The following is a 23,332-nucleotide window of genomic DNA, read 5'->3' as shown; positions in this document are numbered from 1 at the left end:
AAAATCCATCTATTTCAATATGCATGGTATCTGCGTGATAGGAAAATTTTCAGTGTGGTACATATTATCTGTGGAAAGTAAAATAAAATACAGAAAAGAGAGCTTTTAAACCTGGCATCTGTCCAAACTATCCTCTTTTCAAAGTGGTCCACCGTGAGTCCATTAGGCCACGCTCCAGTTTTCATGTCTTTGTAGATAGTTTTTCTCCCAGCACCACTCATAGAGGCAGATTCGATTCGAGGAAAATTGGCATCCCAGTCTGTCCAGAAAAGAATTCTGAAGAAAAGGAAATCTTGTTACTCTTTCACTTCCTCATTTGACAAATTTTTAACAATGCATTATCACACTTACATAAGGCCTGCAGTCCAGGTGAAGAGACAATAAATTAATTAATACATGTCTACAGTTTGGGAAATATTGAAGCAATAACTTACAGTGAAAGAGAATGGTGAGTGACTGATCTCCTCAGAGATGCTAGTCAGGGATAAGCACTTGAAGGATGAGGAAAGCAATGCAAACAGTATGACAAGCAAAGTAAACAGCCTATGTGGGCTATTTGAGGAACAGAAAGGAGGATATTTATCAAAAATGTGATGTCTAAGGACCAGAGGGGAAAAAGTTGAGAGTATCCTTAGGAGCCTTTCAAGGAAAAGGAATCATTTTTAATTTTATTCCAAAAAATGGAAGTTCACAGGCTTTTGAAGTTCATGAATCAGGGAGAAACATGACACATGTCATGGATGTGTAAGTACAGGTATGATCATGGTGGCTGTAATACAGAGAGCATATGATCATGAGACAAAGTAGGAGCACTTCAGGGAGAACAGGAAGCTATGCTAGAGGTGTGGAATGGATTAGAGAACCCGAAGAAAGGGAAGCAAATGGATTCAAGGTATGGTTTGGAGGTAGAATTGATGGACTGCATGTAAAGATTGAGAATTGTTGGTAACTGTCAGTTTGTTTCAGCAAACTCAGGTTGTGGGTGGAAGAGGGTATACAAGGATTCCATTAAGATAAAAGGGAAAAAATGAGAAAGAACGGATTTCAAGAGCTGGAAATTGACCACAATCAAAAGGACAGAGTAGCAGTTTGCTCTGTTTACCTATCAGTTCTGGTAATATTTTAGAATAAAGGTCCTATTAGCAGTAAAAACATTGTTTTTTCATTTTAATTGTATACAATTTGAAGCTTTCATTATTTTACATGGTTTTTGAGCATAGGACGCTTGAAAAATGCCTTGGAAAATAAAACAGCCTTCTTGAACAAAACTCAAAGTTCAAGTGATCCTTTTTCAAAAATAATCTATGCCTGTTTAAACAATGTGAGATGATGTGGACTGAATATTCATCATTACTTCAATTTTTCAAAAGTATATATTATCTTATAGGGCATAGAAATTATGAATATGAAATGATTGGAGGATAATTCAGCACGTATGTCATAAATTTAGCAAGTACAATGCTGAAAGGCTATGATAGAGAGAGAAGGAAGGTAAAGAGTAAACCTTCTTGTAGAAATTAAAGCTCTAGACATTCAATGAAAGCCAGTGAATAATTGTGTTCATATTGATAGTGGTAATGTATATTCTTTTCTGTAAAATAAAACTGCAATCAAGGGTAGGATGTGTCACCTACTCCAGCTTACTTCATCTTAGACTCCACATTTTTCCCATCTGATAAGTGAAAACTATAATAGTAAATGCTTGTTGGGGCACTAGGTGAGATCATGGATGTGAACTACTTAGCACACAGGATGAGCAGCACAGAGACAAGATTTGCATTGGTATATGTGTCTCACTATAAATTTAATTTTAGTTTCACGTATCTCATTGACATCAGGGTGCTATTTGCCCCTTAAATTTATCATAAAAATGAGATTTAACATAAAAGGAACACCAACATAGCATTAATCAAATGTATGGTGATATTTCAACAAAAAGATTAGGTGTGGGGATCTTCAAGTTTGAAGAAGGTAAGAAAAAATAATCCCTGAAAACAAACAGTGAATATGGGAGTCAGAGGTGGTCTGTGGGTGCTTGTCAATAAGCCATGACCACCAGATTTAGATATAGCTGTGCGTCATGCTCTGCAGTGAGGACAAAAAGACCTCAGGAGCATCATCTTTGGACTGTTTAACAAAAGGGGAACTGGTTTCTCTTTCATAACTCTTTACCCAGGTAAACCTTATATGACTTGTGGCAAGTCCAATTCATATATCAGCAGCCCTGCAATACTATATTCTCTTCAGGTTGACTGTAAATGGGTACTGTGGTCTCTTAAATATATTTCCAGTGGAGGATGGGGGATAGGACTTGGAACACTTGGCAACATTCTGAAATAACTTATCTCTTTATTTCTTTACAAACCATAGCAGCATTTATATGTTTCTCGACTACAGTGCTTTTGTAGTACCAACTCTTCATCACTTTAAGTGGACAATTTCCAGGACTTTTTACAAAATAAAATGCTCTAGAATTAATTATCTTAAAAATGTCCACTTTGTCTTAAGACAGTTCAGAATTAATTTTAAATGTTTATTTCAGGGACCATTGTTTTAGAAAATTCTAGGCACTCTTTTATGTGCTTTAAAATTTGGTATCTTAACAGAATCATGTTTCCCTCTTTGTTCTGGTATGGCTACAATTTATTAGCTTTTCAATGAACCCATTACATCCTCAAGTATACAAAGACTGATTGTCACTTGTCATAGGATGTATGGCAATGTTCAGCTACAACTGCTTTTAAAAAAGAAGTTATAGTCTATGAATTCTGTACCCACATTCACAGGTTAGTCTGTATCTGGATTCAACTGGATCAATGGCCCATGAACAAATTATATCATTATAAGCATGAAAGGGCCACTATCATCTATTAGGTCAAACTGTAGAAGGTGAAAATACATGATCTTTGCAAAAAAAAAAAACAATCACTTATAAATAATCTTTACATCCTCTAAAACCAACAATGCCTTTATTGGCTTTAGAATATCACCCCAATAAATAAAAGTTTATTTAGATAACTTACTAATGTTCACAATGACCATTTCTGATTTTACCAAGCAACTGTTAGAGCAGAGACTAGTTATTACAACCATGAAACTAAATACCAGTAATGGCACAGGAAAATTCCATGCAGTCGCACAAGAATGAAGACAATGAAAGTTCAAGAGCTAATGTGAGTACCCTATAGATTCTGAACTCCCTGGTGCTTGTACCTCCCTAATAATAAGCTCAATGTTTAAAGTGAATTCATGTATTCATTCAGGTCACCTTAGCAATAAGTGCATTACCTTAAAATGGAATGAAAGAGAAATAGCTCCTCCCTAAGACTCCCAATTTACCACCTTGGAATAACTTGTCACTTGTGAGACTGGGTCAAACCCAGTACTAAAGGCAAGTGGCAAGATAGCAAATAGATGTTGTAATGTAAAATGGAGGATGGTAGATTCAATGCTAGGGAAGCAAAGTGGTCAATTAAAAACAATTCTTATTTGACATATATAAAAAGGTCACAAAGACTTTGATTGCTGTAGGAACCTCACATGAAGTAAATGTGTTTTATAGGCTAATTTTATGGTCTTTTCTTTTTCCTCAGCCACACTGAGAGAGTAAAGTGGCTAGTTGCAAACCTTTTTTTCATTTGACATTGTAAACACTGTTTATTGTATTGCCCATTAGCTGTCCTTTACTGTATGTTGTGCCCTTTCTCAAGTATATCCTTGAGTTCCTGTAAGTTGCCCATAAACAAAGTCTGTTTGTATGAATACATTCATTTATCTAACAAGCATTTATTGAATATAACTATATATACTAGGAGCTATGAAAGAGTTCACAGACTTGGAAACAACTTCCCTGGCCACCAAAACACTTGTGATTTAGTAGAAAATAAACTATTTATATAAATCGTATTTCTCCAAAATTATACAGTGTATTTATCCTAAAATAAAACAGTGCAAAAGAAGTTTAAATGTTTTTGGTTCTTCTATCAATGTTGATTCACAGCCTCCTTATACAAGTCATGAATAATTGGAAACACGAGAAAAATCTTATGTTTCTATTTTGTGTAATACTAAGGCAGTAAGTTGACTTTAAATAAAATTATTTTCTATGTTACTTTCCTTGTAGCATTTCCTTAGGTCACTTTCCTGTTCCATGTCTCTCTCTTTATCTTTCTCTCTCTCTCTCTCTCCCTGTGTATGTCTGCACATGCTTATTGTATCTATATTATCAGCCTACTTTATGAAAAGTTCAATGTTGAAAATAATCTCAGAACTTCTTACCAAAAATATCTAATAAGCCTGAAAATATTTTAATATAGGTGTCTAGGTGTTGAACCCAGTGTGAGGTCAGTAGGTCACGGGGGCATACTCTCAGAAGGTAGTTCTCATGAGACAGTCGGTTACTGTTGGGCCATGCTGCTCTTGCTGTGCTTCCTGGTTTGCCATGTATACATGTTCTGCACCTGCTTGACCACTGACATCTGATTCCATACCAATGGAACTGCTGATCACAGACTAGGATCCTCCAAAACCAAAAGCCAAAGTCAACGTCCTTCCTTAATAAGTAGCTTCTCAGTGTATTTTAGTTGAAATAACAAAAAGCTAACCATACAATATCAATCTTCTACAAACAATCAAAATATCAAATCATGACACCAAAATCAATCAACATTTTAATTGTCCTTAGAGTTAAATGAATTAGAACTCTCACCTGAACTCAGCTCATTTATGTCCCAGTTTTGTGTCATTTCTTCATGTTTAAAAATATTTTATTGGCACTGTAGTCATCTTAATCAGTCTGACAATTCCACAGTAGCCGTCAGTGATGGGCGGCATCTCCCCTCTCAGAAGCATCAGTGGGTTTCCCCTACTCACAGATTTGCTTCCCGTACTTTTAACCCTCAAAGCACATTTACTTCTGGAGATCCCTTTACATCACTGACACTGTTTGGTATTTTCATTTAAATAGTACATGTGAGCTGTGTGCGCTTTATGATTCCATTTCTTTTTTCTCCTCTCCGGTGGGATATTTCCCATATACACCAAGATAAGTAAGTTTATCCTAAGCATTGTCAGTAAACTCCATAGAAAATGAAGCATCAACTCTAAACAGACTGTTTTGTTTGGGCAGATCATTTCCAAACACCTGTTCTTTTTTGTCTGTTTCTTCCTCTCCGTGTGGCATTTTTAATTAGAGAAGCATTCACGTCATTCCACTCATGTTGGTATGCATGCTAAGACAAGGACTCTCTCCCAAACAGTACATCTGCTTTATCTAGAAAAGTTCTCATGCTGATAAAGTACTGGTACAACTTCATAGCAGTAGTTGTTGACATGGAGGATACAACCCCCTGTCGCTAGCAAACTAACATCTCTGGGGGCAGCAGAGGGTCAGAATCAGCAATCAACTTGTACTCAAGAACTGACTGTTGAAAAATAAAGGAATCTCTTATTAAACTTGAGTATTTTCCTAGTCAATTGTAATTATAGGAAGTAATGGATGAAATGGGTAAAGTGCAGACTGTGTAAGCTAGAAAAAAACATCTACAGGCAAAAAGAGAGTTACTGCTTAGTTCATTGTTGCCTGTTCTCACTATTTTTCAAGAAGCCAGAAATCCAGAGTTTTATGTAATATCTCTCAATACTTTGACTTTAGTAACTCATTCAAATAAATTCAAAATACTATGGCAGGTAAAGCAAACACACCAATCTGGTTTACCAGTTGTAATCTTGGCTCTAAATAAGCTGCTTCACCCCTTTAATTTCTGTGTCTGAATTGAAGAAAAACAAAGCAAACAACTATCCCAATCTATTGATCTCTGAGTCTTGGGTATAGACCAGCACAAAAGCCTCACGAGGTGTCCAGAAACCTGTCTTAAGACACAAGGCTGGCTTCCTTCTTTTCTTATCTCATTAGACTCCCTCTTGCTTTACTCCTCTCACCCACTGGTGCTCCCTGGACTCTAATTATATAAAGATACAGAACCCCAAAAAGAATTCTTTTTCCCATCCTTTAGACTTTATTATAGCTTTGGATCTACAAAATACTTATCAAGGAAATGAACTGCAAGAATCACAAGGTATTTTTACCAAAACATTGCATAGCACCTTCCCTCACATACAAAGCAACATAACAAGTGAGATCCTATTTCTGAGTGCAGAAGAGTAAACCAAATTCTAAGGGAAAAGAATACATTTTATTTCCCTGGAAAAAAAGTGACTGGGCAGGAACTGGAACACACGTCTTCTGACTCCAAATTCAGAGCCTCTCTTCCGCTCTTCACAAAGGGACACACAATGGAACAATGAGGCAATCACCCTGAGTGACTCACCATTTAACCTTGTTTTCTAGAATCATGTGCTTTGTCTTTCAAACTTCCCAATAGTCAGAATCTCACCGCTGGACTCTTTCTAGCTTATTTTAATTTTCTTTAAACTGCTTCCAAGTACATACAAAATAAATACAGGGTGAAGTGGTTAACATCTGTGACTGTTTAGAACAAAGGCTAGCCCTGTGGTTTGCAACCAGTAGAAATAATTACAACATCCCTTTGGCAGGGCAACGAAAAATTCATTAAATTACTGCTTTGGAAAAGAGTTGCAATAGCCTCCAATGGGGCCACATGCCCATATTTAGAAGAAAGACATTTCTAGCCTTAAAACTGCCTGTATAAGCAACCCCATTACCAAAACTGTGACAATGAATTTAAAATTATTGCTATCATGATTATACAACCAAACACACACACAAGTATATAAGTAGATGCATATATTAATTTTTATGAGCACAAAGCAAGCACTTTGACTCACAATTTATTACATAATTGAATTCAATATGAAACTAAAAGGTTATCTTTATGTCAGAAAGAATCTGTAAAGGCAAATTTCTTTACCCATATCTTGGGTCCAAAGCAATGGCCCTTGGGTGCTCCATGGCTCCTGCTATGAGTGTAGTCCTCAGGGAACCATCGAGTTTTGCCACTTCAATTTGGTCCAGATTGCTGTCTATCCAGTATATGTTGCCTGCTATCCAGTCAACTGTCAGTCCTTCTGGGGTGGCCAAGCCATGCTCCACAACCACTTCAATTGCACTGACACCTACAAAAGAAGTCAAATCAACATCTGTACCCATTCACAGAATGAGTTAAGAACAAAAGAAAAGGACTACCTCTAATCAGCATTGTAAAATATTTAAACATTATTTCCATTTTGAGACATATAGTACAAAGCTATTACCTATCACAAAGCAAATTAGGTTGTCCCACATTTAGAATTATTTATCTTCCCCATCAGAAATCTGTAATCTTGTACTTCCTTTTAGTATTAATAAAATGGAATTTTTAAAAAATTTGGAGGTTAAAAACAATGTTGAGATTTCAGAAAAGTTATTTCTTGTTTCTGACCTTTTAGGCAGATTAAGGGACTGGAACTAATAAGGATAAGATCATTAAAATCAGTGCAATATAATTCAAATGTTGATCATCAAGGGCAGAATAAAGTAATATACCTGGGGCAACATACATTTTAACTGATAAGTATCCACTCTCTTTCTCCTTTTTTAAGTATGACAGATAACATAGCCATTATTGTATTTGACTTTAATGGAGTTAAGCCTCAAATCACATTTTCCCCCCTGGGCCATACTTCTTGTTAGAAATGACAAGGATATAAATAAGAGAAAAAAGCATTGGTGCTGTTGCAATAAAAAGAAGCTATACTGTCATTCATATACTTCTTAATTTCTTTCAGAATTTTTAAAAATTTTAATTTAAAGTCATCTTTTCCAATAGAATGCTTCATTATAGCTTATGATAGTGCTAGTAGTTTTTGTTACACACATTTTTTTTAAATTTAACCTACTGACATGACACAGAATACAAATTCCTATAAATAATTATGTATTTAAATGTTACCCATTTTTTAATTGTAAAGGGGATTTAGAGTGAAATTAATTTGATAGTGATATCTTTCTTTGGAATTCTCAATAATGTGATACTTTCAAGAGAAACATTATAGTTCTAAACACTTTGCTACTTAAGAAAGGTATAGTTTACATAAAAAGTTAAATCAAATCAAGGCCAAAATATTTAGCTTAGATTAGTAAGTAGTCTTTATGACTATTTCTTCATTATTTCTTTGAATCAGACTGAAAGATAACAAATTAAAGTAAATTAACTGACAAAAATTCAACTACTACTTTTTGGAAGGCAGTCTCCTTTTTCCCCATAAAAACCATAATTTACGAAAAAATTCACAAATAAAAACCATGAGATTTAACCACACACCTCCTCCAATATATCTTCACATTTATGCTTTATATTGCTGGCTTTATATGTATAGGAAAATAGTAAGCCAAAGGCCAATGATTAAACAAAATTCTTTCTGATTAAAATATTTTTAATATGTTCCCTTGAAAAGTAACCTATTGAATAAGTGAAACTATAATATATATACCTCCACTTTCAGAAAGCTTGCCCCGGTATATTCTGTCTTCTACAACATCTGTCCAATAAAGTAAACTTTGATTGAAGTGAAAATCAAGTGCTATGGTGTTTCTCAATCCAGGAACAAGCAGACTATAGTCTCTTTTGTGAAGATCAATCCTTCTGATCTCATGTCGAATGGAGAAGATGATAAATGCTTCAAAAGGATCTGAAATTAAATTTATTTTAATAGACTTAGGAAAATATTTATGTACTTTGGTAAATGGGCTAAAATGCTTGTGGTCAAGATTCATTCATTCAAAGGTATTTTTTTACTACATAATTCTCTATCCTTATAGAAGCAATTTTTAAGATAAAAGGTTGTATCAGAGTAGAAATTCTCAAGCACCAGCTCTTAGCTGCTGTTGTACAACCAGTGCTAAGCACAATTCTGCCGTAGCAAACAACGAGTAATCCTGTCATTACCAGAAGCCCTCCGAGCCAGACCCAGGGCACTTCACAGGGCAGACAGCAGCCCCTCAGCAATCTGCAGCTGTGGGAGTGCTAAGCACAAGTCCCAGAGCCATGCTTGCTGCTCCTGCATGATCTAGGGAAGTTCCCCTCTGCTTGTTGGGTCTGATGTCCAGCAGCTGCTGATACACAAGTCCAGGGATCCAGATGTGAGGAATTCTTCCCTGTATGTCTTAGCACAGAGTGGTCCAATCTGAAGTTTATAGCAATAAGTGCATACAGTAAAAAGAGAAAAATTCCAAATAAACAATCTAATAATGTATCTCAAGGACTTAGAAGAAATAAAAAGGATCAAAGCAGAAATAAAAGAAGTTGAAACAAAAAAATCAAAAGATCAGCTAAAAGGAAAAGATGGATTTTGAAAAAGTAAAAATAGACAAATCATTAGTGAGACTAACAAAGAAATAAGAAGAAAATTTCAAATAAAATTAGAAATGAAAAAGGAAACAATAAACTGATACCACAGAAATACAAATGATCACAATGCCTATTATGAACCGTTACACATTAAAAAATTGGAAAACATCAATAAATGATGAAACTCTGAACACATATAACCCACTGAGATTAAATCAAGAAGATATGAGGTATCTTCTTTATACCTCAGGTAATGAGATTGAAGCAGTAACTAAAATTCTCCCATGAAAAAAATCTAGGACCTCATAGATTTATATCTGAATTCTATGAAATACTTATAGAGGAACTAACTCCAAAATTTCTCAAACTGTACTAAAATAGTTAAAATGATAAAATATAATAAAAATATAAAAATTTCTAAAACCTAAATATAAAAGGTGGAACTCTGTCATCTCTGTCAAATGGTGTGAGACCACCACTACTCAGGTAACAAAACCAAAGACACAACACAGAAAGAAAACTACAGACCAATAGAATATAGGTTCAAATATTCTCAACAAAACATCTGCAAACTGAATTAAATACTGCATCAAGATCACACATCACACAATAAACTGGGATTTATCTCAGTGATAAATGTAAGATGTCTCAACATTCACAAATCAATAAATATAAATCACATCAACAGAATGAAGAACAAAACTATATGATTATCTCAACAGATGCAGAAAAGGAATTGGCACTGTAGTGCACTGGGTTAAGCTTCTACCTGCAATGCTGACATCCCAGATCAGAATATGGGTTTGAGTCCAGGCTGGATGTTCCACTTCCAACTACTTCAGGCCCTGCCACCCATGTGGGAGACCTGGATGAAGTTCCTGGCTCATGGCTTCAGTCTGGCCCAGACCTGGCTGTCATGGCCATTTGAGGAGTGAATCAGCAGATCAAGGAGTTCCTCTCTCTCTCTCTCTCTCTTGCTCTCACTCATGCTCTTGCTCTCCCTGTCATTTCTCCTCCACCTTTATATGTCTGCCTTTCAAATAAACAATTAAGAGATCTTTAAAAAAATAAGTATAGAAAAATAATTCACTATCTCTTCATGATAAAAAAAAAACTCTCAACAAATTAGATACAGCAGGAACATACCTAAAAATTATAAGGAGTATATAAGACAAACCCACAGCCAATATAATATAGAATGTATATATTGTATGGTCACAGATCTCTTAACCTAGTATTGCCATCATCCACATCTTTGTAATGTAAATAAGTCTGTTTGTGATACTACAGTAGAAGACAAAAAAGCCACCAAGAATGAAGCAGAAGAGACATTTGAGACAGACTGTATCCTAAGGATATCCAAGTCCATGTTTCCAATGATCTCTAAGGCTAGTTCTTCCCTGCAAAATAAATATGTTTCCCATACTTCGTATATGTAAGCCCATGTACTTGTGCTTGCTTACCCAAATTAAGATGAATTGGGTTTTCTTCAATTGTAATGAAATTTACCTTTCTTATTAATCACCCCTTAGAAAAAACTTTCATTCTATGTTCCACAGTCTATTCTCCTTGAAGTATATTTTAAAATTTGTACTTAATTCTTATCTTTCTCTCACTACACTGCAAGCTCTATGAGCACAATATTTCTGTTGTTTGAATCATCATATCCCTAACATCTAGCATCAGGAGAAGACAGTATTAATCTCAGATCTTAGATACAGAAGGCTACTAACCTAGGCTGGCTGCCCTTGGTGTGAGGGAGTAAACTGGCATTTTTTTCTATTGGGCTAGAATTTGCATTAGGAAGTCCTGGTCCAGCACATTGAATAAATGTGTTTTACATGAATAAATCTGGAGAACTGAATCCATCTAAAACTGGCTGATAGGTAACATGAGAGAGTATTCAAGCATGGGAGAGAGCCGTGGCATGGCCAGCGGGGCACTGATTGACATAAAGCTGACTACAAAGTACAAGGGAGCTGAGCCAATGCTGAACTGCTCAGAAGTTCTGAAGACCTGAGAGCAAAAATTATGCATATTGTTGAGATCACTTACAAATTGTGGTTTTTTATTGCACAGTATGTGGTCTCTATTGAACAACATTACTATGACATAGCTAACTGATATTGTGGAAATTGAGCATAAAAATGAGAAAGTTTTTGTCAAACTCAACTAAAACAGAGCCAACAGTCCATTGGGAAAAATATTCAGGTTGTAAATGACTGTTAACTGCCCTGCTAGGCCAATCCAATGAAATGACCTGCTATGATTTTTAAAGACTAGTTTTATCCATACAATGATGATGAACTTAGCCACTATGAAATTAAGACCAGCCATACTTAGTAGCTGCCACCATTCACACCAAATGAGAACTTCCAGCTGCTGCAGAGCTGCCTCACATGCCAATAAATTTTCTTTCAAAAGAGCTTACATAGTTTTTCCTTTTCCCAGTGGACTTTCCTTGACCTTCAGTTACACTGGAGATCATCCCAGTCTCCATGTGTGTCCTCAATTTCAATTCTAATTTTTGTAATAATACCTTTTTACACTTGGAGATTTGTCTCAACCTTTTATTTAACTGAAATTACAATGTCCCAAAAACATGTACAAATAACTAGTTCCAAATAGCCCTCAATAGCACAAGCATTTATAAAATTTTAAATCCAGAATTTGTCATTTAAAAGAAAGAAAACATTTGTGCTGATTGCCTAGTTATCGAAAGAAATAATAGATAATTTTGAATTGGGAGCCCTTGTTGTATTATCTTAAATGGCTCTGAACAGTTTTTTGTCTTTGATAAAGGTCTTTATTGGGGCTGGTTTTGTGACACAGTGGGTAAAGCCGCCCCCAGTGATGCTGATGCTAGCATTCCATATGAATGCTTGTTCTAGTCCCTGTTGCTCCACTTCTAAACCAGCTCCCTTCTAATGCTGCTAGGAAAGCAATGCATGATGTCCCAAGTACTTTGGACCCTTGCCAGTCACATGGATACCTGGATGGAATTCCAGGCTCCTCTCTCAGCTTAGTCTACTCTGGGCCATTGTGACCATTTGAGGAGTGAACCAGTGTCTTTAAGAACTCTCTCTCTGTAACTCTGCCTTTCAAATACATAAAAATAAATTTTTTAAAAGCAAAAAGGAAGACATCATCCTATTATGAATTAGAAGTCCTTATCCATAAAATAGAATTAATAATAAGTGCTTTTCAACTTAAACTATTAAGATCAGAATCCAACTAATATATGCAACTTTGTTTCGTAAGATGAAAATCATTATTGTTATAGTGGTAAAAAAAAAAGTGATAGAGTTGGAGTCAGAAAATGCAGGGTTTTGTGTATTTTATCTATTGAGAGCTAGTGAGCCAGCAAGCTTCTATTTACTGATTCATGCCCCAGATGCCTGCAACATCAGACCAGATACATTTCAGGTCTGCTGCATGGGTAGCATAAACTCAATTACTTGAGCCATGGATGCTGCCTCTCAACATTTGTATTAGCAGGAAGGTAGAGTAAAGAGCCAGGTGTAGAACCAGGTATTTCATCTGATATGGAACACAGTGTTTTAACTGGGACCTTAAGCACTAAGCTAAACTTCTTGCCCCAGAAGTATAGTTTTAATACAGAACTTCTAACCAGCTGCGTAAATGTGAGAAGTTTACCTAAACACTCTGATTTTCAATACTTTTCTTTGAGAAAGCATACTCAGTTATTAGGAAAATTGATAAGAATTAAAAGTCTGAACCCATTACAAAATCCTAATAAATATCAATAATTATTAATGGTAAATTTTAGAGATGTCTCCAAAGGATAAAAAAGAGAGACACTGCAACAAGGATGATGATGCATCAAAGTGAAGCCAAGTATTTCTCAGCATGTGGGAAAACTACTGACATTTTAGCTCCAAAGGACTGTACTTGTCCATTGTAATTTGCCCTTAGCCAGGTAGTAAATTATAGGTACAGCAGGTACTTACTAGAAAAAAATTATTTCAATACCTGTTAAAGGACATATAAACTTAAAATGGCCAAGTCATGAAGTGGTATCTCTACCCTAGGGAATCCAATAGCAGAGAGGAATAAAAAATAAAGGAAGGAAGAAATTCACGTGCCCTCATCACCAAGCCTAGAAGACATCCTGTACCACAGTGCTGCAGTGTTTCGGAGAAAGACTTGGAAACAGCAGAAAGACCCGGAGAGTGTGTGCCCATAGCTGCAGGTATCAGAAAATTTCTGGCAGATAACTCCTGCCAGAATAACTTAAAATCCAACAGACAGAGATTAACAAATGCTGGTGAGAATATGGAGGAAGGAGAACTCCAATATACTGTTGGTGGGAATGTAAATTGGTGGCATCTGCTACGGAACAGTATGGAGATTTCTTAGAAAACTAGAAATAGACCTGCCATATGATCCAGCAATTCCACCACTGGGTATATACCCAAAAGACATGGACACACTGTATCAAAGACTTACCTGCACCACCATGCTTATAGCAGTACTGTTCATGAAAGCCAAAATAAGGAACCAACCAAGGTGTCTACCATCGAATAAATGGATAAAGAAAATGTGGTACATACACAGAATAGAATAGTATTCAACTATAAAAAAAGAATGAAATTCTACTGTTTGCATCAAAATGGATGCAGTGGAGATCATGATGCTGAGTGAAATAATCTGGACACAGAAACACAAATACCACCTGTTCTCTCTTATATGTGGGAGCTAAAAAGAAAAAATAGAAGAAAAAATGAAAAAACAAAAAGAAGAAATATCAGTATAAATATCACTGTATACATAGTTTTATAAAACTGTTTCATAAATTAATAAAATCAATCATTAAGAATATAATGAAAGTGCTATTGATATGAAATTATTTTAAAGTTTACTATATATGAGTTAAAGTCATTTTTTTCATTCAATTATTGTTTATAGCTGTTGCCTATACTGCCACTAAACTAGAGTCTTCTTGTTTTTACTTGTTCAACTTATTATTTGGTGAAGCATTAAGCCTTTATACTGTAATATAAATTTAAAATATGTTATCTCATAAAGTTAAAAAAAGGAAGAAAGAAAGGGAGAGGGAAAAACAGTGGGAGTGAGAGAGCGGAAGGGAGGGAGGGAGTATTATGTTCTCAGAATTTTATCTATGAACCATAATGAGTATATTAAAAATGAATTACAATTTTTAAAAATAATAAAATAAAAAACTCTGGTACAGCAGAATTCTCAGTGGCATGGCATGCACTGAGGGGCACCCTGAAATCACTTGTTTAATAAATGAGACTGGAGTAACAATTTGGTCCTTGAATGTTCTCTGAGTCTGTTGGGAGGTGATCTGAATGGAAAAGCAGACTTACAAGTCTACACCCTGGAACCTGCACTGTCACATAGGAGTTAGAGATGCCACCTGTAATTCCGTTATGGGTGCCAGGTTTGTGTCCAGCTGCTCACTTCTGATCCAGCTTCCTGCTAATGGCCTCGGGAAAGGCAGCAGAAGGTGGGCAAAGTGGTTGGGTCCCTACACCCATGTGGGTGACCCAGATGAATAATGTTAATATAGTCAAAAGACAAATGCCATACTTGGTAAATATTCGTAGTATAATAAAATCCAAATTCTTTCAGACATATGCACTCATAAATAGAAAAGAAAAACTACTGAAATAAATGATGGACAAATTGGATTAAAGAGATAAAGAAAAATATAAATAACTTTTAAGTTTTAAGAAACTCTCAATTTTTTCTAATGAGATGAGAAATAATTTTAAAATTATGAAAATGATTGGTAAGATACTATTAGACTGTAGATAATGTGCGCTATGATATCTTGATAATAGAAATAAGAATGTTGGGGCCAGCACTCTAGCATAGCTGGTAAAGACGCCCACCTGCTGTACCAGCATCTCATATGGGCGTGTGTTCTAGTCCTGGCTGCTTCACTTATGACCCAGCTCCCTGCTTGTTGGCCTAGGAAAACAGCCAAAGATGGCCTACGTCCTTGGACCCCTGTACCCATGTGAGAGACCTGGAAGAAGCTCCAGGCTCCTGGCTTTGGATGGGCCTAGCTCCAGCCATTGCGACCATTTGGGGAATGAATCAGAGGATAGAAGACCTCTCTCTTTCTGTCCCTGCCTCTGTAACTCTGCCCTTCAAATAAAATAAATACATTTTTAAAAGAATATAAATGGCTACTGCATATTTAGAGAGACACTGTACAATATTTAATATAACATGAATATTGAACAAGTTTAGCCATTCATAATGAATTATTCTTAACATTTGTACAAGTGAAAAATTGCATATGACCAAGGAAATGCTTTACAGTATTATCTGTAAAAGAATTTTTAGGGGCCGGTGCTGTGGCACAGCAGGTTAACACCCTGACTTGAAGTGCTGGCATTCTATATGGACGCCAGTTCGAGACCTGGCTGCTCCACTTTGATCCAGCTCTCTGTTATGGCCTAGGAAAGCAGTAGAAGATGACCCAAGTCCTTGGGTCCCTGCACCCACATGGGAGACCCAGAGGAAGCTCCTGGCTCCTGGTTTCGTATTGGCACAGCTCTAGCCCTTGCGGGCAATTGGGGAGTGAACCAGCAGATGGAAGACCTCTCTCTCATTCTCTCTCTCTCTCTGCCTCTCCTCTCTTAGTGTAATTCTGACTTTCTAGTAAATAAAAAAAAATCATTAAAATATAAGAATTTTTAAAACACAAATTTAATCAGTGGGTTATTGAAAAAATATTGCTTGTTACACTTATATAATTTAATATTATGAGGCTATAAAAATGAATATAGCTGATATATATGTACTGATATGGAATAATTTTCATTATTTTAAAGTTGAAAACAGAAAAATGCAAACAGTTGTTGGCTTACTAAATTACCTATTAAGATCAATAATAAAAGATTTTTTAGACCTATGTAAAATAAATTATGGTATACTTCTTACAGGATCCATGAGGCATGTTCTCATACTCACCATAGGAACAGATGGCTGGTGTATAGGAATAGAAAAAAAAATTTTCTCTTTCTTCTACATAGGCTTACTTTTTTAGTCTTTGCATATATTTCCCCATTAAAAGTAATCACTTTAAGAATAAAAATTCAAGCCAACAATAAAAGGAATGTTCACTTTCGGTTTCTCAGCAATCCTCATAAATAAGCAAGAAAAGCTTGGGGATGCTATGTATGCTGAGCAAGGTGATTCAGTATGACAAATACTGTAAAATGTGTGTTTCCTTTTCAAAAACTCATATTTCTACTACAGCAATGTTTAAGCGATCATTTACTGCTCTTACTTTCCTGCTCTATTTGAGAAAGTGTATTTTTCAGCCAAAAATATTGATTCGTCTGTTACAGCTGATCCATACAGGAACCCTGCAGCAGAGGACCCAAACTTCATTCTTCCTTCTAAATACAAATATAGAAAAAAAAACGATATGTGTCTAGCTATCTCTTTTTTATGATTATTCATTTATTTGAAAAGTACAGTGACCGGGAAAGAAAGAGAGAGAGAGAGAATCAATAAAAACAAGTGAGGGTTATCTTCAAGCAGCTGGTTTACTTCCCAAATGTCCTCAACAGCTAGGAGGGAGGGAAATCCTTCTAGGTGTCTATGTGGGTGGCAGGACCTCAGGTCCTTGAGCAATCATCCTCTGTTGTCTTGCACATCAGCAGGGAGTTGGACTGCAGGTGGAGTAGTCAGAACCGGAACTGTGATACAAGATGTGGGCACCTCAAGTATTGGCTTAACCCACTACACCACAACACTCACTGTGTCCTTATTTTTAAAATAAAATAATGGAGGCCGGCGCCGCGGCTCACTAGGCTAATCCTCCGCCTAGCGGCGCCGGCACACCAGGTTCTAGTCCCGGTTGGGGCGCAGGATTCTGTCCCGGTTGCACCTCTTCCAGGCCAGCTCTCTGCTGTGGCCCGGGAGTGCAGTGGAGGATGGCCCAGGTGCTTGGGCCCTGCACCCCATGGGAGACCAGGAAAAGCACCTGGCTCCTGGCTCCTGCCATCGGATCAGCGCGGTGCGCCGGCCGCAGCGCACCGGCCGCGGCGGCCATTGGAGGGTGAACCAAGGGCAAAGGAAGACCTTTCTCTCTGTCTCTCTCTCTCACTGTCCACTCTGCCTGTCAAAAAAATTAAAAATAAAAAAATAAATAAAAATAAAATAATGGAGTCAGTGTTGTGGCACCATGAATACATCCTATATGAGCACCAGCTCAAGTTCCAGCTGTTCCGCATCTGATCCAACTCCCTGCTAATGCACCTGGGAAACCAGCAGCAGATAGCCCAAGTACATGGACCCCTGCCAATCATGCGGGATACCTTGATGAAGCACTGGGCTCTTGGATTCTGTCTGCCCAGCCCTGACTACTGCAGCCATCTGGGGAGCAAATGAGTAGATGGAAATATCTCTCTTTCTTACTCTGCTTTTCAAATAAAATAATGTGCTTTTCTGGTGATACTATCATTTTAAGATTTTATGTATGAAGATTCTTGGTTTCCTCATGAAGCAACATTAATATTAGCCAACATACATTTTATAGCAAGCAAGTAGCATGTACAAAATATTCCTGTGTTATGTGAAATGATAAACAATTTGAAAAATTAATCCCTAACATGGTGTGTGTCTAAAAATATAGGCTGGAGGCCGCACTGTGATGCAGCAGGTAAAGCCACTGCCTGCAGTTTCGGCATCCCATGTGGGTGCCAGTTTGAGTCCTGGCTGCTCCACTTCTGATCTAGCTCTATGCTATGACCTAGGAAAGCAGTAGAATGGCTCAAGTCCTTGGTTCCTGGCACCCACATGGGAGACCCAGAAGAATCTCCTGGCTCCTGGCTTTGAATTGGCACAGCTACAGCCATTATGGCTATCTGGGGAGTGAACCAGCAGATGAAAGACCTCTCTCTGTCTCTCCTTCTCTCTCTCTGTAACTCTGACTTTCACATGGATAAATAAAACTTTAAAAAAAAATTTTAAAATATAGGCTGAAAATATATAAAGTAAAATGTGACAGAATTAAATGGAAAAATTGATAAACTCATAATAATGAGTTTTTTAACCACAACACCCACACAACCTTATGGAACAATAGAAAAAATTATAACAACAAAGATGATTGGAGCAAAAACATAAGCAAAAAACTCAATATATAGGAAATACATAAAATTTGAACCACCAGCATTGAGGACACATTCTCTTCAGGCACAAATTAAACATTTATAAAAGGGCCATCATGTTTCTAGTCCACAAAGAGAGTCTCAAAAGATAACAAATAATCAAGGAACACGTTTTGAGCACAATAGATTGAAATTAAAATCAGTAATAAAGACTGCCAAGCTCCCCACAAGCTTTATACTGAAAATAATTACTAAGGAAGCAATTTATTGACAGTGAAACCTCAAGTAGAAATATGAAATATTTAGTACTAGACAAAATTGAAAGTCTATTAAAACCTAAAGAATTGAGAAATATAAAGAAATACTATGCCATCAACTAAAAATTAATGAAGCAGGTTCTGAATGATGAAAGAACTCCAAATATCCTCTTCTCCATAAAACCAAAAAATACTCTAGCAAAAGTTGTCAAACTTCACAAAGTTGCTTAGCTTTAGAAATCAACCAGTACCCTGCAGCAGTTCGAGGAATGTACATTCGAGAAGACTGCTGAACATAATTAAAAACAGCAAAATGTTTGTTGAGTGAAAATGAAATTGTGTTTTCAATTAATTGTAGTAGCAACTGGATTGTCACATATAAACAATACATGCTGGAAACTAACTCACACCATATAAAAATTAACTCAAAATAATCATAGGCCTAAATAAAAGAGTTAAACATGCACAACAAATAGAAAAAAGGGAAGGCATTTGGCTTAGGGGTTGAGATGCCAACATCCCACATAAGAGAATCTGGGATTGATACCTGGCTCAGGCTCTTGACTCCAATTTGCAGCTAATACAGCCCCAGGAAGGCATCAGTGATGCTTCAATTACTTGGGTACCTGCCATCCATGAGGGAGACCTGGACTGAGTTCTCAGTTCCTGGCTTTGGCTCAGCCTATTCCCCACTGTTGTGGGTGTTTAGTGGGTGAATTTGCTAATAAGAGCTTGTTGCTCTTCCTTCATCCCTCAAATAAATAAATTAGTTTAATCAAATCTATGCTTAAAAAAATGAATAAGACTACACAGGAATATATCTTAGTGACCTTCAATTAGGGATGAATTTATTAGCTATGACAGTAAAGCATAAATAATAAAGGATAATAGCAATCTATCAAAATTAATAATGTGTGTGATTCAAAGGATACCAACAAGAAAGAGTGACAGCCCAGAGAATGCAAGAAAATATTTCCAAACCATATATCTGATCAGGTACTTGCATCTAGAATTTACAGAGACTAGGCAAGATGCAATAACAAAAATATAAATAACCAAATTCTCCTTGGAAGGCAAATGGCCAACAAGCACTTGAAAAGATGTGCAATAGCATTATTTATTAGGTGAACAGAACTGAAATGCACAGCAACATATCACTTTATACCCATGAAGATGACTCTAATAAACAAGATGTATGATAACATCTGATAGCAAATATGTAGAGAAACGTTACACTTCAGTCACTGCTTGCAGGATTTTTAAATCGAGTAGCGACAATGGAAAACACATTGGCTATTCCTCAAAACGTAAGATGACCCAGCAATTCCAACCCAGGATGTACACTCAAGAGAATTGAAAGTGCATGTTTTACAAAAACTTGTTCATGCGTATTCATAGCAGCATTAACAATGACCCAAAATGGAAACAATCCTTGTCTATCAATTGATGTTTGGGTAAGCAAAATATTATACATTCACAAAACAAGTTATTCATCGCCAGACAAAAATGAAGTATTGAAATACATTAAAATACAGGCTGGCACTATGGCGTAGCAGGTAAAGCCACTGCCTAGAGTGCCAGCATCCCATATGGGTACCGGTTCAAGTCCCAGCTGTTCTACTTCCGATCCAGCTCTCTGCTATGGCATGGGAAAGCAGTGGAAGATGGCCCAAGTCCTTGGGCCTCTGCACCCATGTGTGATATCTGGAAGAAGCTCCTGGCTCCTGGCTTCAGAATGGCACAGCTCCGGCCATTGTGGCCAATTGGGAAGTGAACCAGCAGATGGAAGACCTCTCTCTCTCTCTTTGCCTCTCCTTCTCTCTGTAACTCTGATTTTCAAATAAATAAATAGATCTTTAAAAAAAAAGGAAATATACTAAAATAAATTAAATTAGCAGGTCAAATGAAAGAAGTCAATCATTAAAAAAAAAAAAATGCACTGGGGCTCAGAGCCATGGCATAGCTGGTAAAGCCACTGCGTATGGTGTCAACATCACATATGGGAACTGTTCGAGTCCCAGCTGCTACACTTCCAATCTAGCTCTTTGCTGTGGTCTGGGAAAGCAGTGGAAGATGGCCCAAGTCCTTGGGCCTCTGCAGCCACATGGGAAAACCCGGAGGAAGCTCCTGGTCAGCCCAGCTCTGGTTCGTGCTGCCATTTGTGGAGTAAACTAGCTCAGAAGATCTCTGTCTCTTCCTCTCTCTCTGAAACTCTTCCTCTTAAATAAATAAATGAGTAAATATTTTAAAAAGATATGTGTTGTGCAGTTCCATTTGTTAGAAAAGTCCCGAATTGGGAAATGTATACATGCAGAAAACAGAGTATTGATACTAATCTATTAGAAGGACCTGGGGTAGGTGTTGATGGGGAGTGATTATTGACAGAGATAGGATTTTTAGGGGGAGGGTGATTAAAGTGTTCTACAGTTAAATAAATGGTATCAATATTTTGACCAAATTATATACTTTAAAAGGGTGGATACTTGCAAAATACTATTGTAATGAGAATGAAAATCAGCAAAATGTAATGAATTGTGCTAATACTACTTTTAATCCCTTTTAAATCATTCAGGATCACACTGGATCACATAATTATTACCTCATTCAGAATAATCTGTATAATTGTAGCCCATTCTGAAAAATTTTCTACCAGTATAAAGAAAATAAATATTCTAGCACTTTAAACTGTTTCTTCCCTATGTATTTTTGCTAGTTGAACAAAATAGATAAATAATTCTAAAAAATATTTCAAAGCAAGAATTAAAAAATAAAGACAAATAACACAAAGGAATTAGAATAATAAATAGGCAGAGCATACGCTTTTGGCGCAACCATTAACATGCCACTGGGATTGTCCGCATCAAACATTGGAGTCCCTGGACTTGAGTCCCAGCTTTGCTTTCAATCTAGCTTCCTGCTAATGGGCACCCTGGAAAACATCAGATGATGGCTGAAGTGCTTGATTCTCTGCCATCCACATTGTAGACCCAGATTGAACTCCAGGGTCCTGGCATCAATCCGGCCTAACCCTAGTAGCTGCAGGAATTTGGGGTAGTAAACCAGTGGATGAAAGATCGCTCTCACTTTCTCTGTTTCTTTACTTCACAAACAAATAAAATATTTTGTGTGTTTGCTTGCTTGTGTATAACTACATTAATTAACCAAATAGAGCAGAAGATGCTATCAAGAAAATCCAATGTAATTTGATTAAAGAATAATACAACTGAAAATATTTATTAAGACTGAGATATACATGTGGTGACTTAACAAGTTTATGGAAAATTTAATTAGAAGACATATTTATTTTTGCAAAAATTTTTAAAATCCATAAACATTTTTACATAAAATGGCTTTTCTATGAGCTTTCTGGTGACTTTTCATATGTCTGGATTTAAAAACAAAACACCACTTTGAGGTAACCTCATAAATGGAGGGGAAAGTAAAAAATAAATGATAGTAGGATGAAAACAGAAAAATAACTGGAGAAGTATGAAATAAAAGACAGTGAGACATACATTCACACATTTTTATAATATATTTGAAATAAGATAAAATAGCTATTTTCTAGACAATGTGTTAAAATTGAGCTAAGTATACGCTATATCCTACAGACTTATTTCTATGGGTACAACTAAAAACTTGCCATGGGACTCTAAATCCCATTAGGCCAGGTAGTAATAGTGCCATCTTAAGTGCTAAAGTATTAAGAGAAATAAGGGTGCAATTTTCCAGTTCAATGATCTTCAAAAACTCATGAAGGGGATTGCTTGTTCTCCTAGAGTGATAAACATTTAAGAACTGCAGGGTGGGAAGTGGGGTTGGGACCATGATGTGGCCTCTGCATTACAAAATAAAGCCCTGGATATCCTCAAAAAAAAAAAAAAGTGTTAAAGTGATCATATTAAGTGTTAAATTGATCATATAATTAGGATTAAGTGTTAAAGGGATCATATAAATAAGATCAAGTATCTGGTAATAACAATAGATAGAATTAAAAAGGAGAGATTATTCCAACATGGGAAGAAGTCTACACAGCTGACTCATAGAATAACAATTGCTTTAAATAGCACTCTGACCTCAGAATCAGCCCTTAAGGCATTCTGGTCTGGCTGAAAACCCCATGAAAGCATTTCAGGTGTGAAAAACCAAGACACTATGGCAAAAAAATGTCCTACATGAAGGATTTCTTTGAATGAGACCCCAGTGGAAAGAAGGAGCCATCAAAGAAGAATGTACTTTTTTCCAAAGGGAGGAGGGAGCTTCCATTTTGCTTATAGCCTTGTCTAAATATTGATGGGGATTGTGGGCTGAAAAGGCTTCTATAGTCTTGGTAACTCATGTCAAGAGCCTCATGTGATCACTGACGTCATACATAAAAATGTTAATTGTTAAGCTAACAACAGGAGTCACTGGATACTTGCTCCCCATGCAGGATCTCTGTTCTCAATGAGTTGTACTATGAGAATTAACTGTAAAACTTGTTCTCAAATAGTTTTTTTATATTTTGTGTGTGTTTGTGTGTGTACAAATTGTTGAAATCTTTACTTAGTATAGAGTTGGTCTTCTGTGTATAAAATTAATTGAAAATGAATTTTGATGGAGAATGGGACCAGGCATTGGAGAGGAAGGAGAAGGAGCGGTGGGA

At 36.5% G+C, this 23,332-nt stretch overlaps 1 protein-coding gene across 4 annotated transcripts in view; it reads right to left on the bottom strand.

Moving 5' to 3' along the window:
- Nucleotides 1-23,332, bottom strand: part of LRP1B (LDL receptor related protein 1B) — a 2,138,546-nt gene that overhangs the window by 762,123 nt on the left and 1,353,091 nt on the right. For all 4 annotated transcript variants that reach the window (XM_051849573.3, XM_070071546.2, XM_002712121.6 and 1 more), the window contains exons 24-26: nt 8,452-8,649; nt 6,891-7,095; nt 112-276 (exon numbers count right to left, since the gene is read on the bottom strand). In XM_051849573.3, coding sequence (XP_051705533.3) covers nt 112-276; nt 6,891-7,095; nt 8,452-8,649 — 568 coding nt within the window. The remainder of the gene's footprint in view (nt 1-111; nt 277-6,890; nt 7,096-8,451; nt 8,650-23,332) is intronic.

Source organism: Oryctolagus cuniculus, chromosome 3 (genome assembly GCF_051225735.1).
Source record: "Oryctolagus cuniculus isolate XC-2025 breed Fujian yellow rabbit chromosome 3, ASM5122573v1, whole genome shotgun sequence".
NCBI classification, from domain to species: domain Eukaryota; kingdom Metazoa; phylum Chordata; class Mammalia; order Lagomorpha; family Leporidae; genus Oryctolagus; species Oryctolagus cuniculus.
Note: the sequence above shows the minus strand (reverse complement) of the source record. Positions and strands in the feature narration are given on the sequence as shown.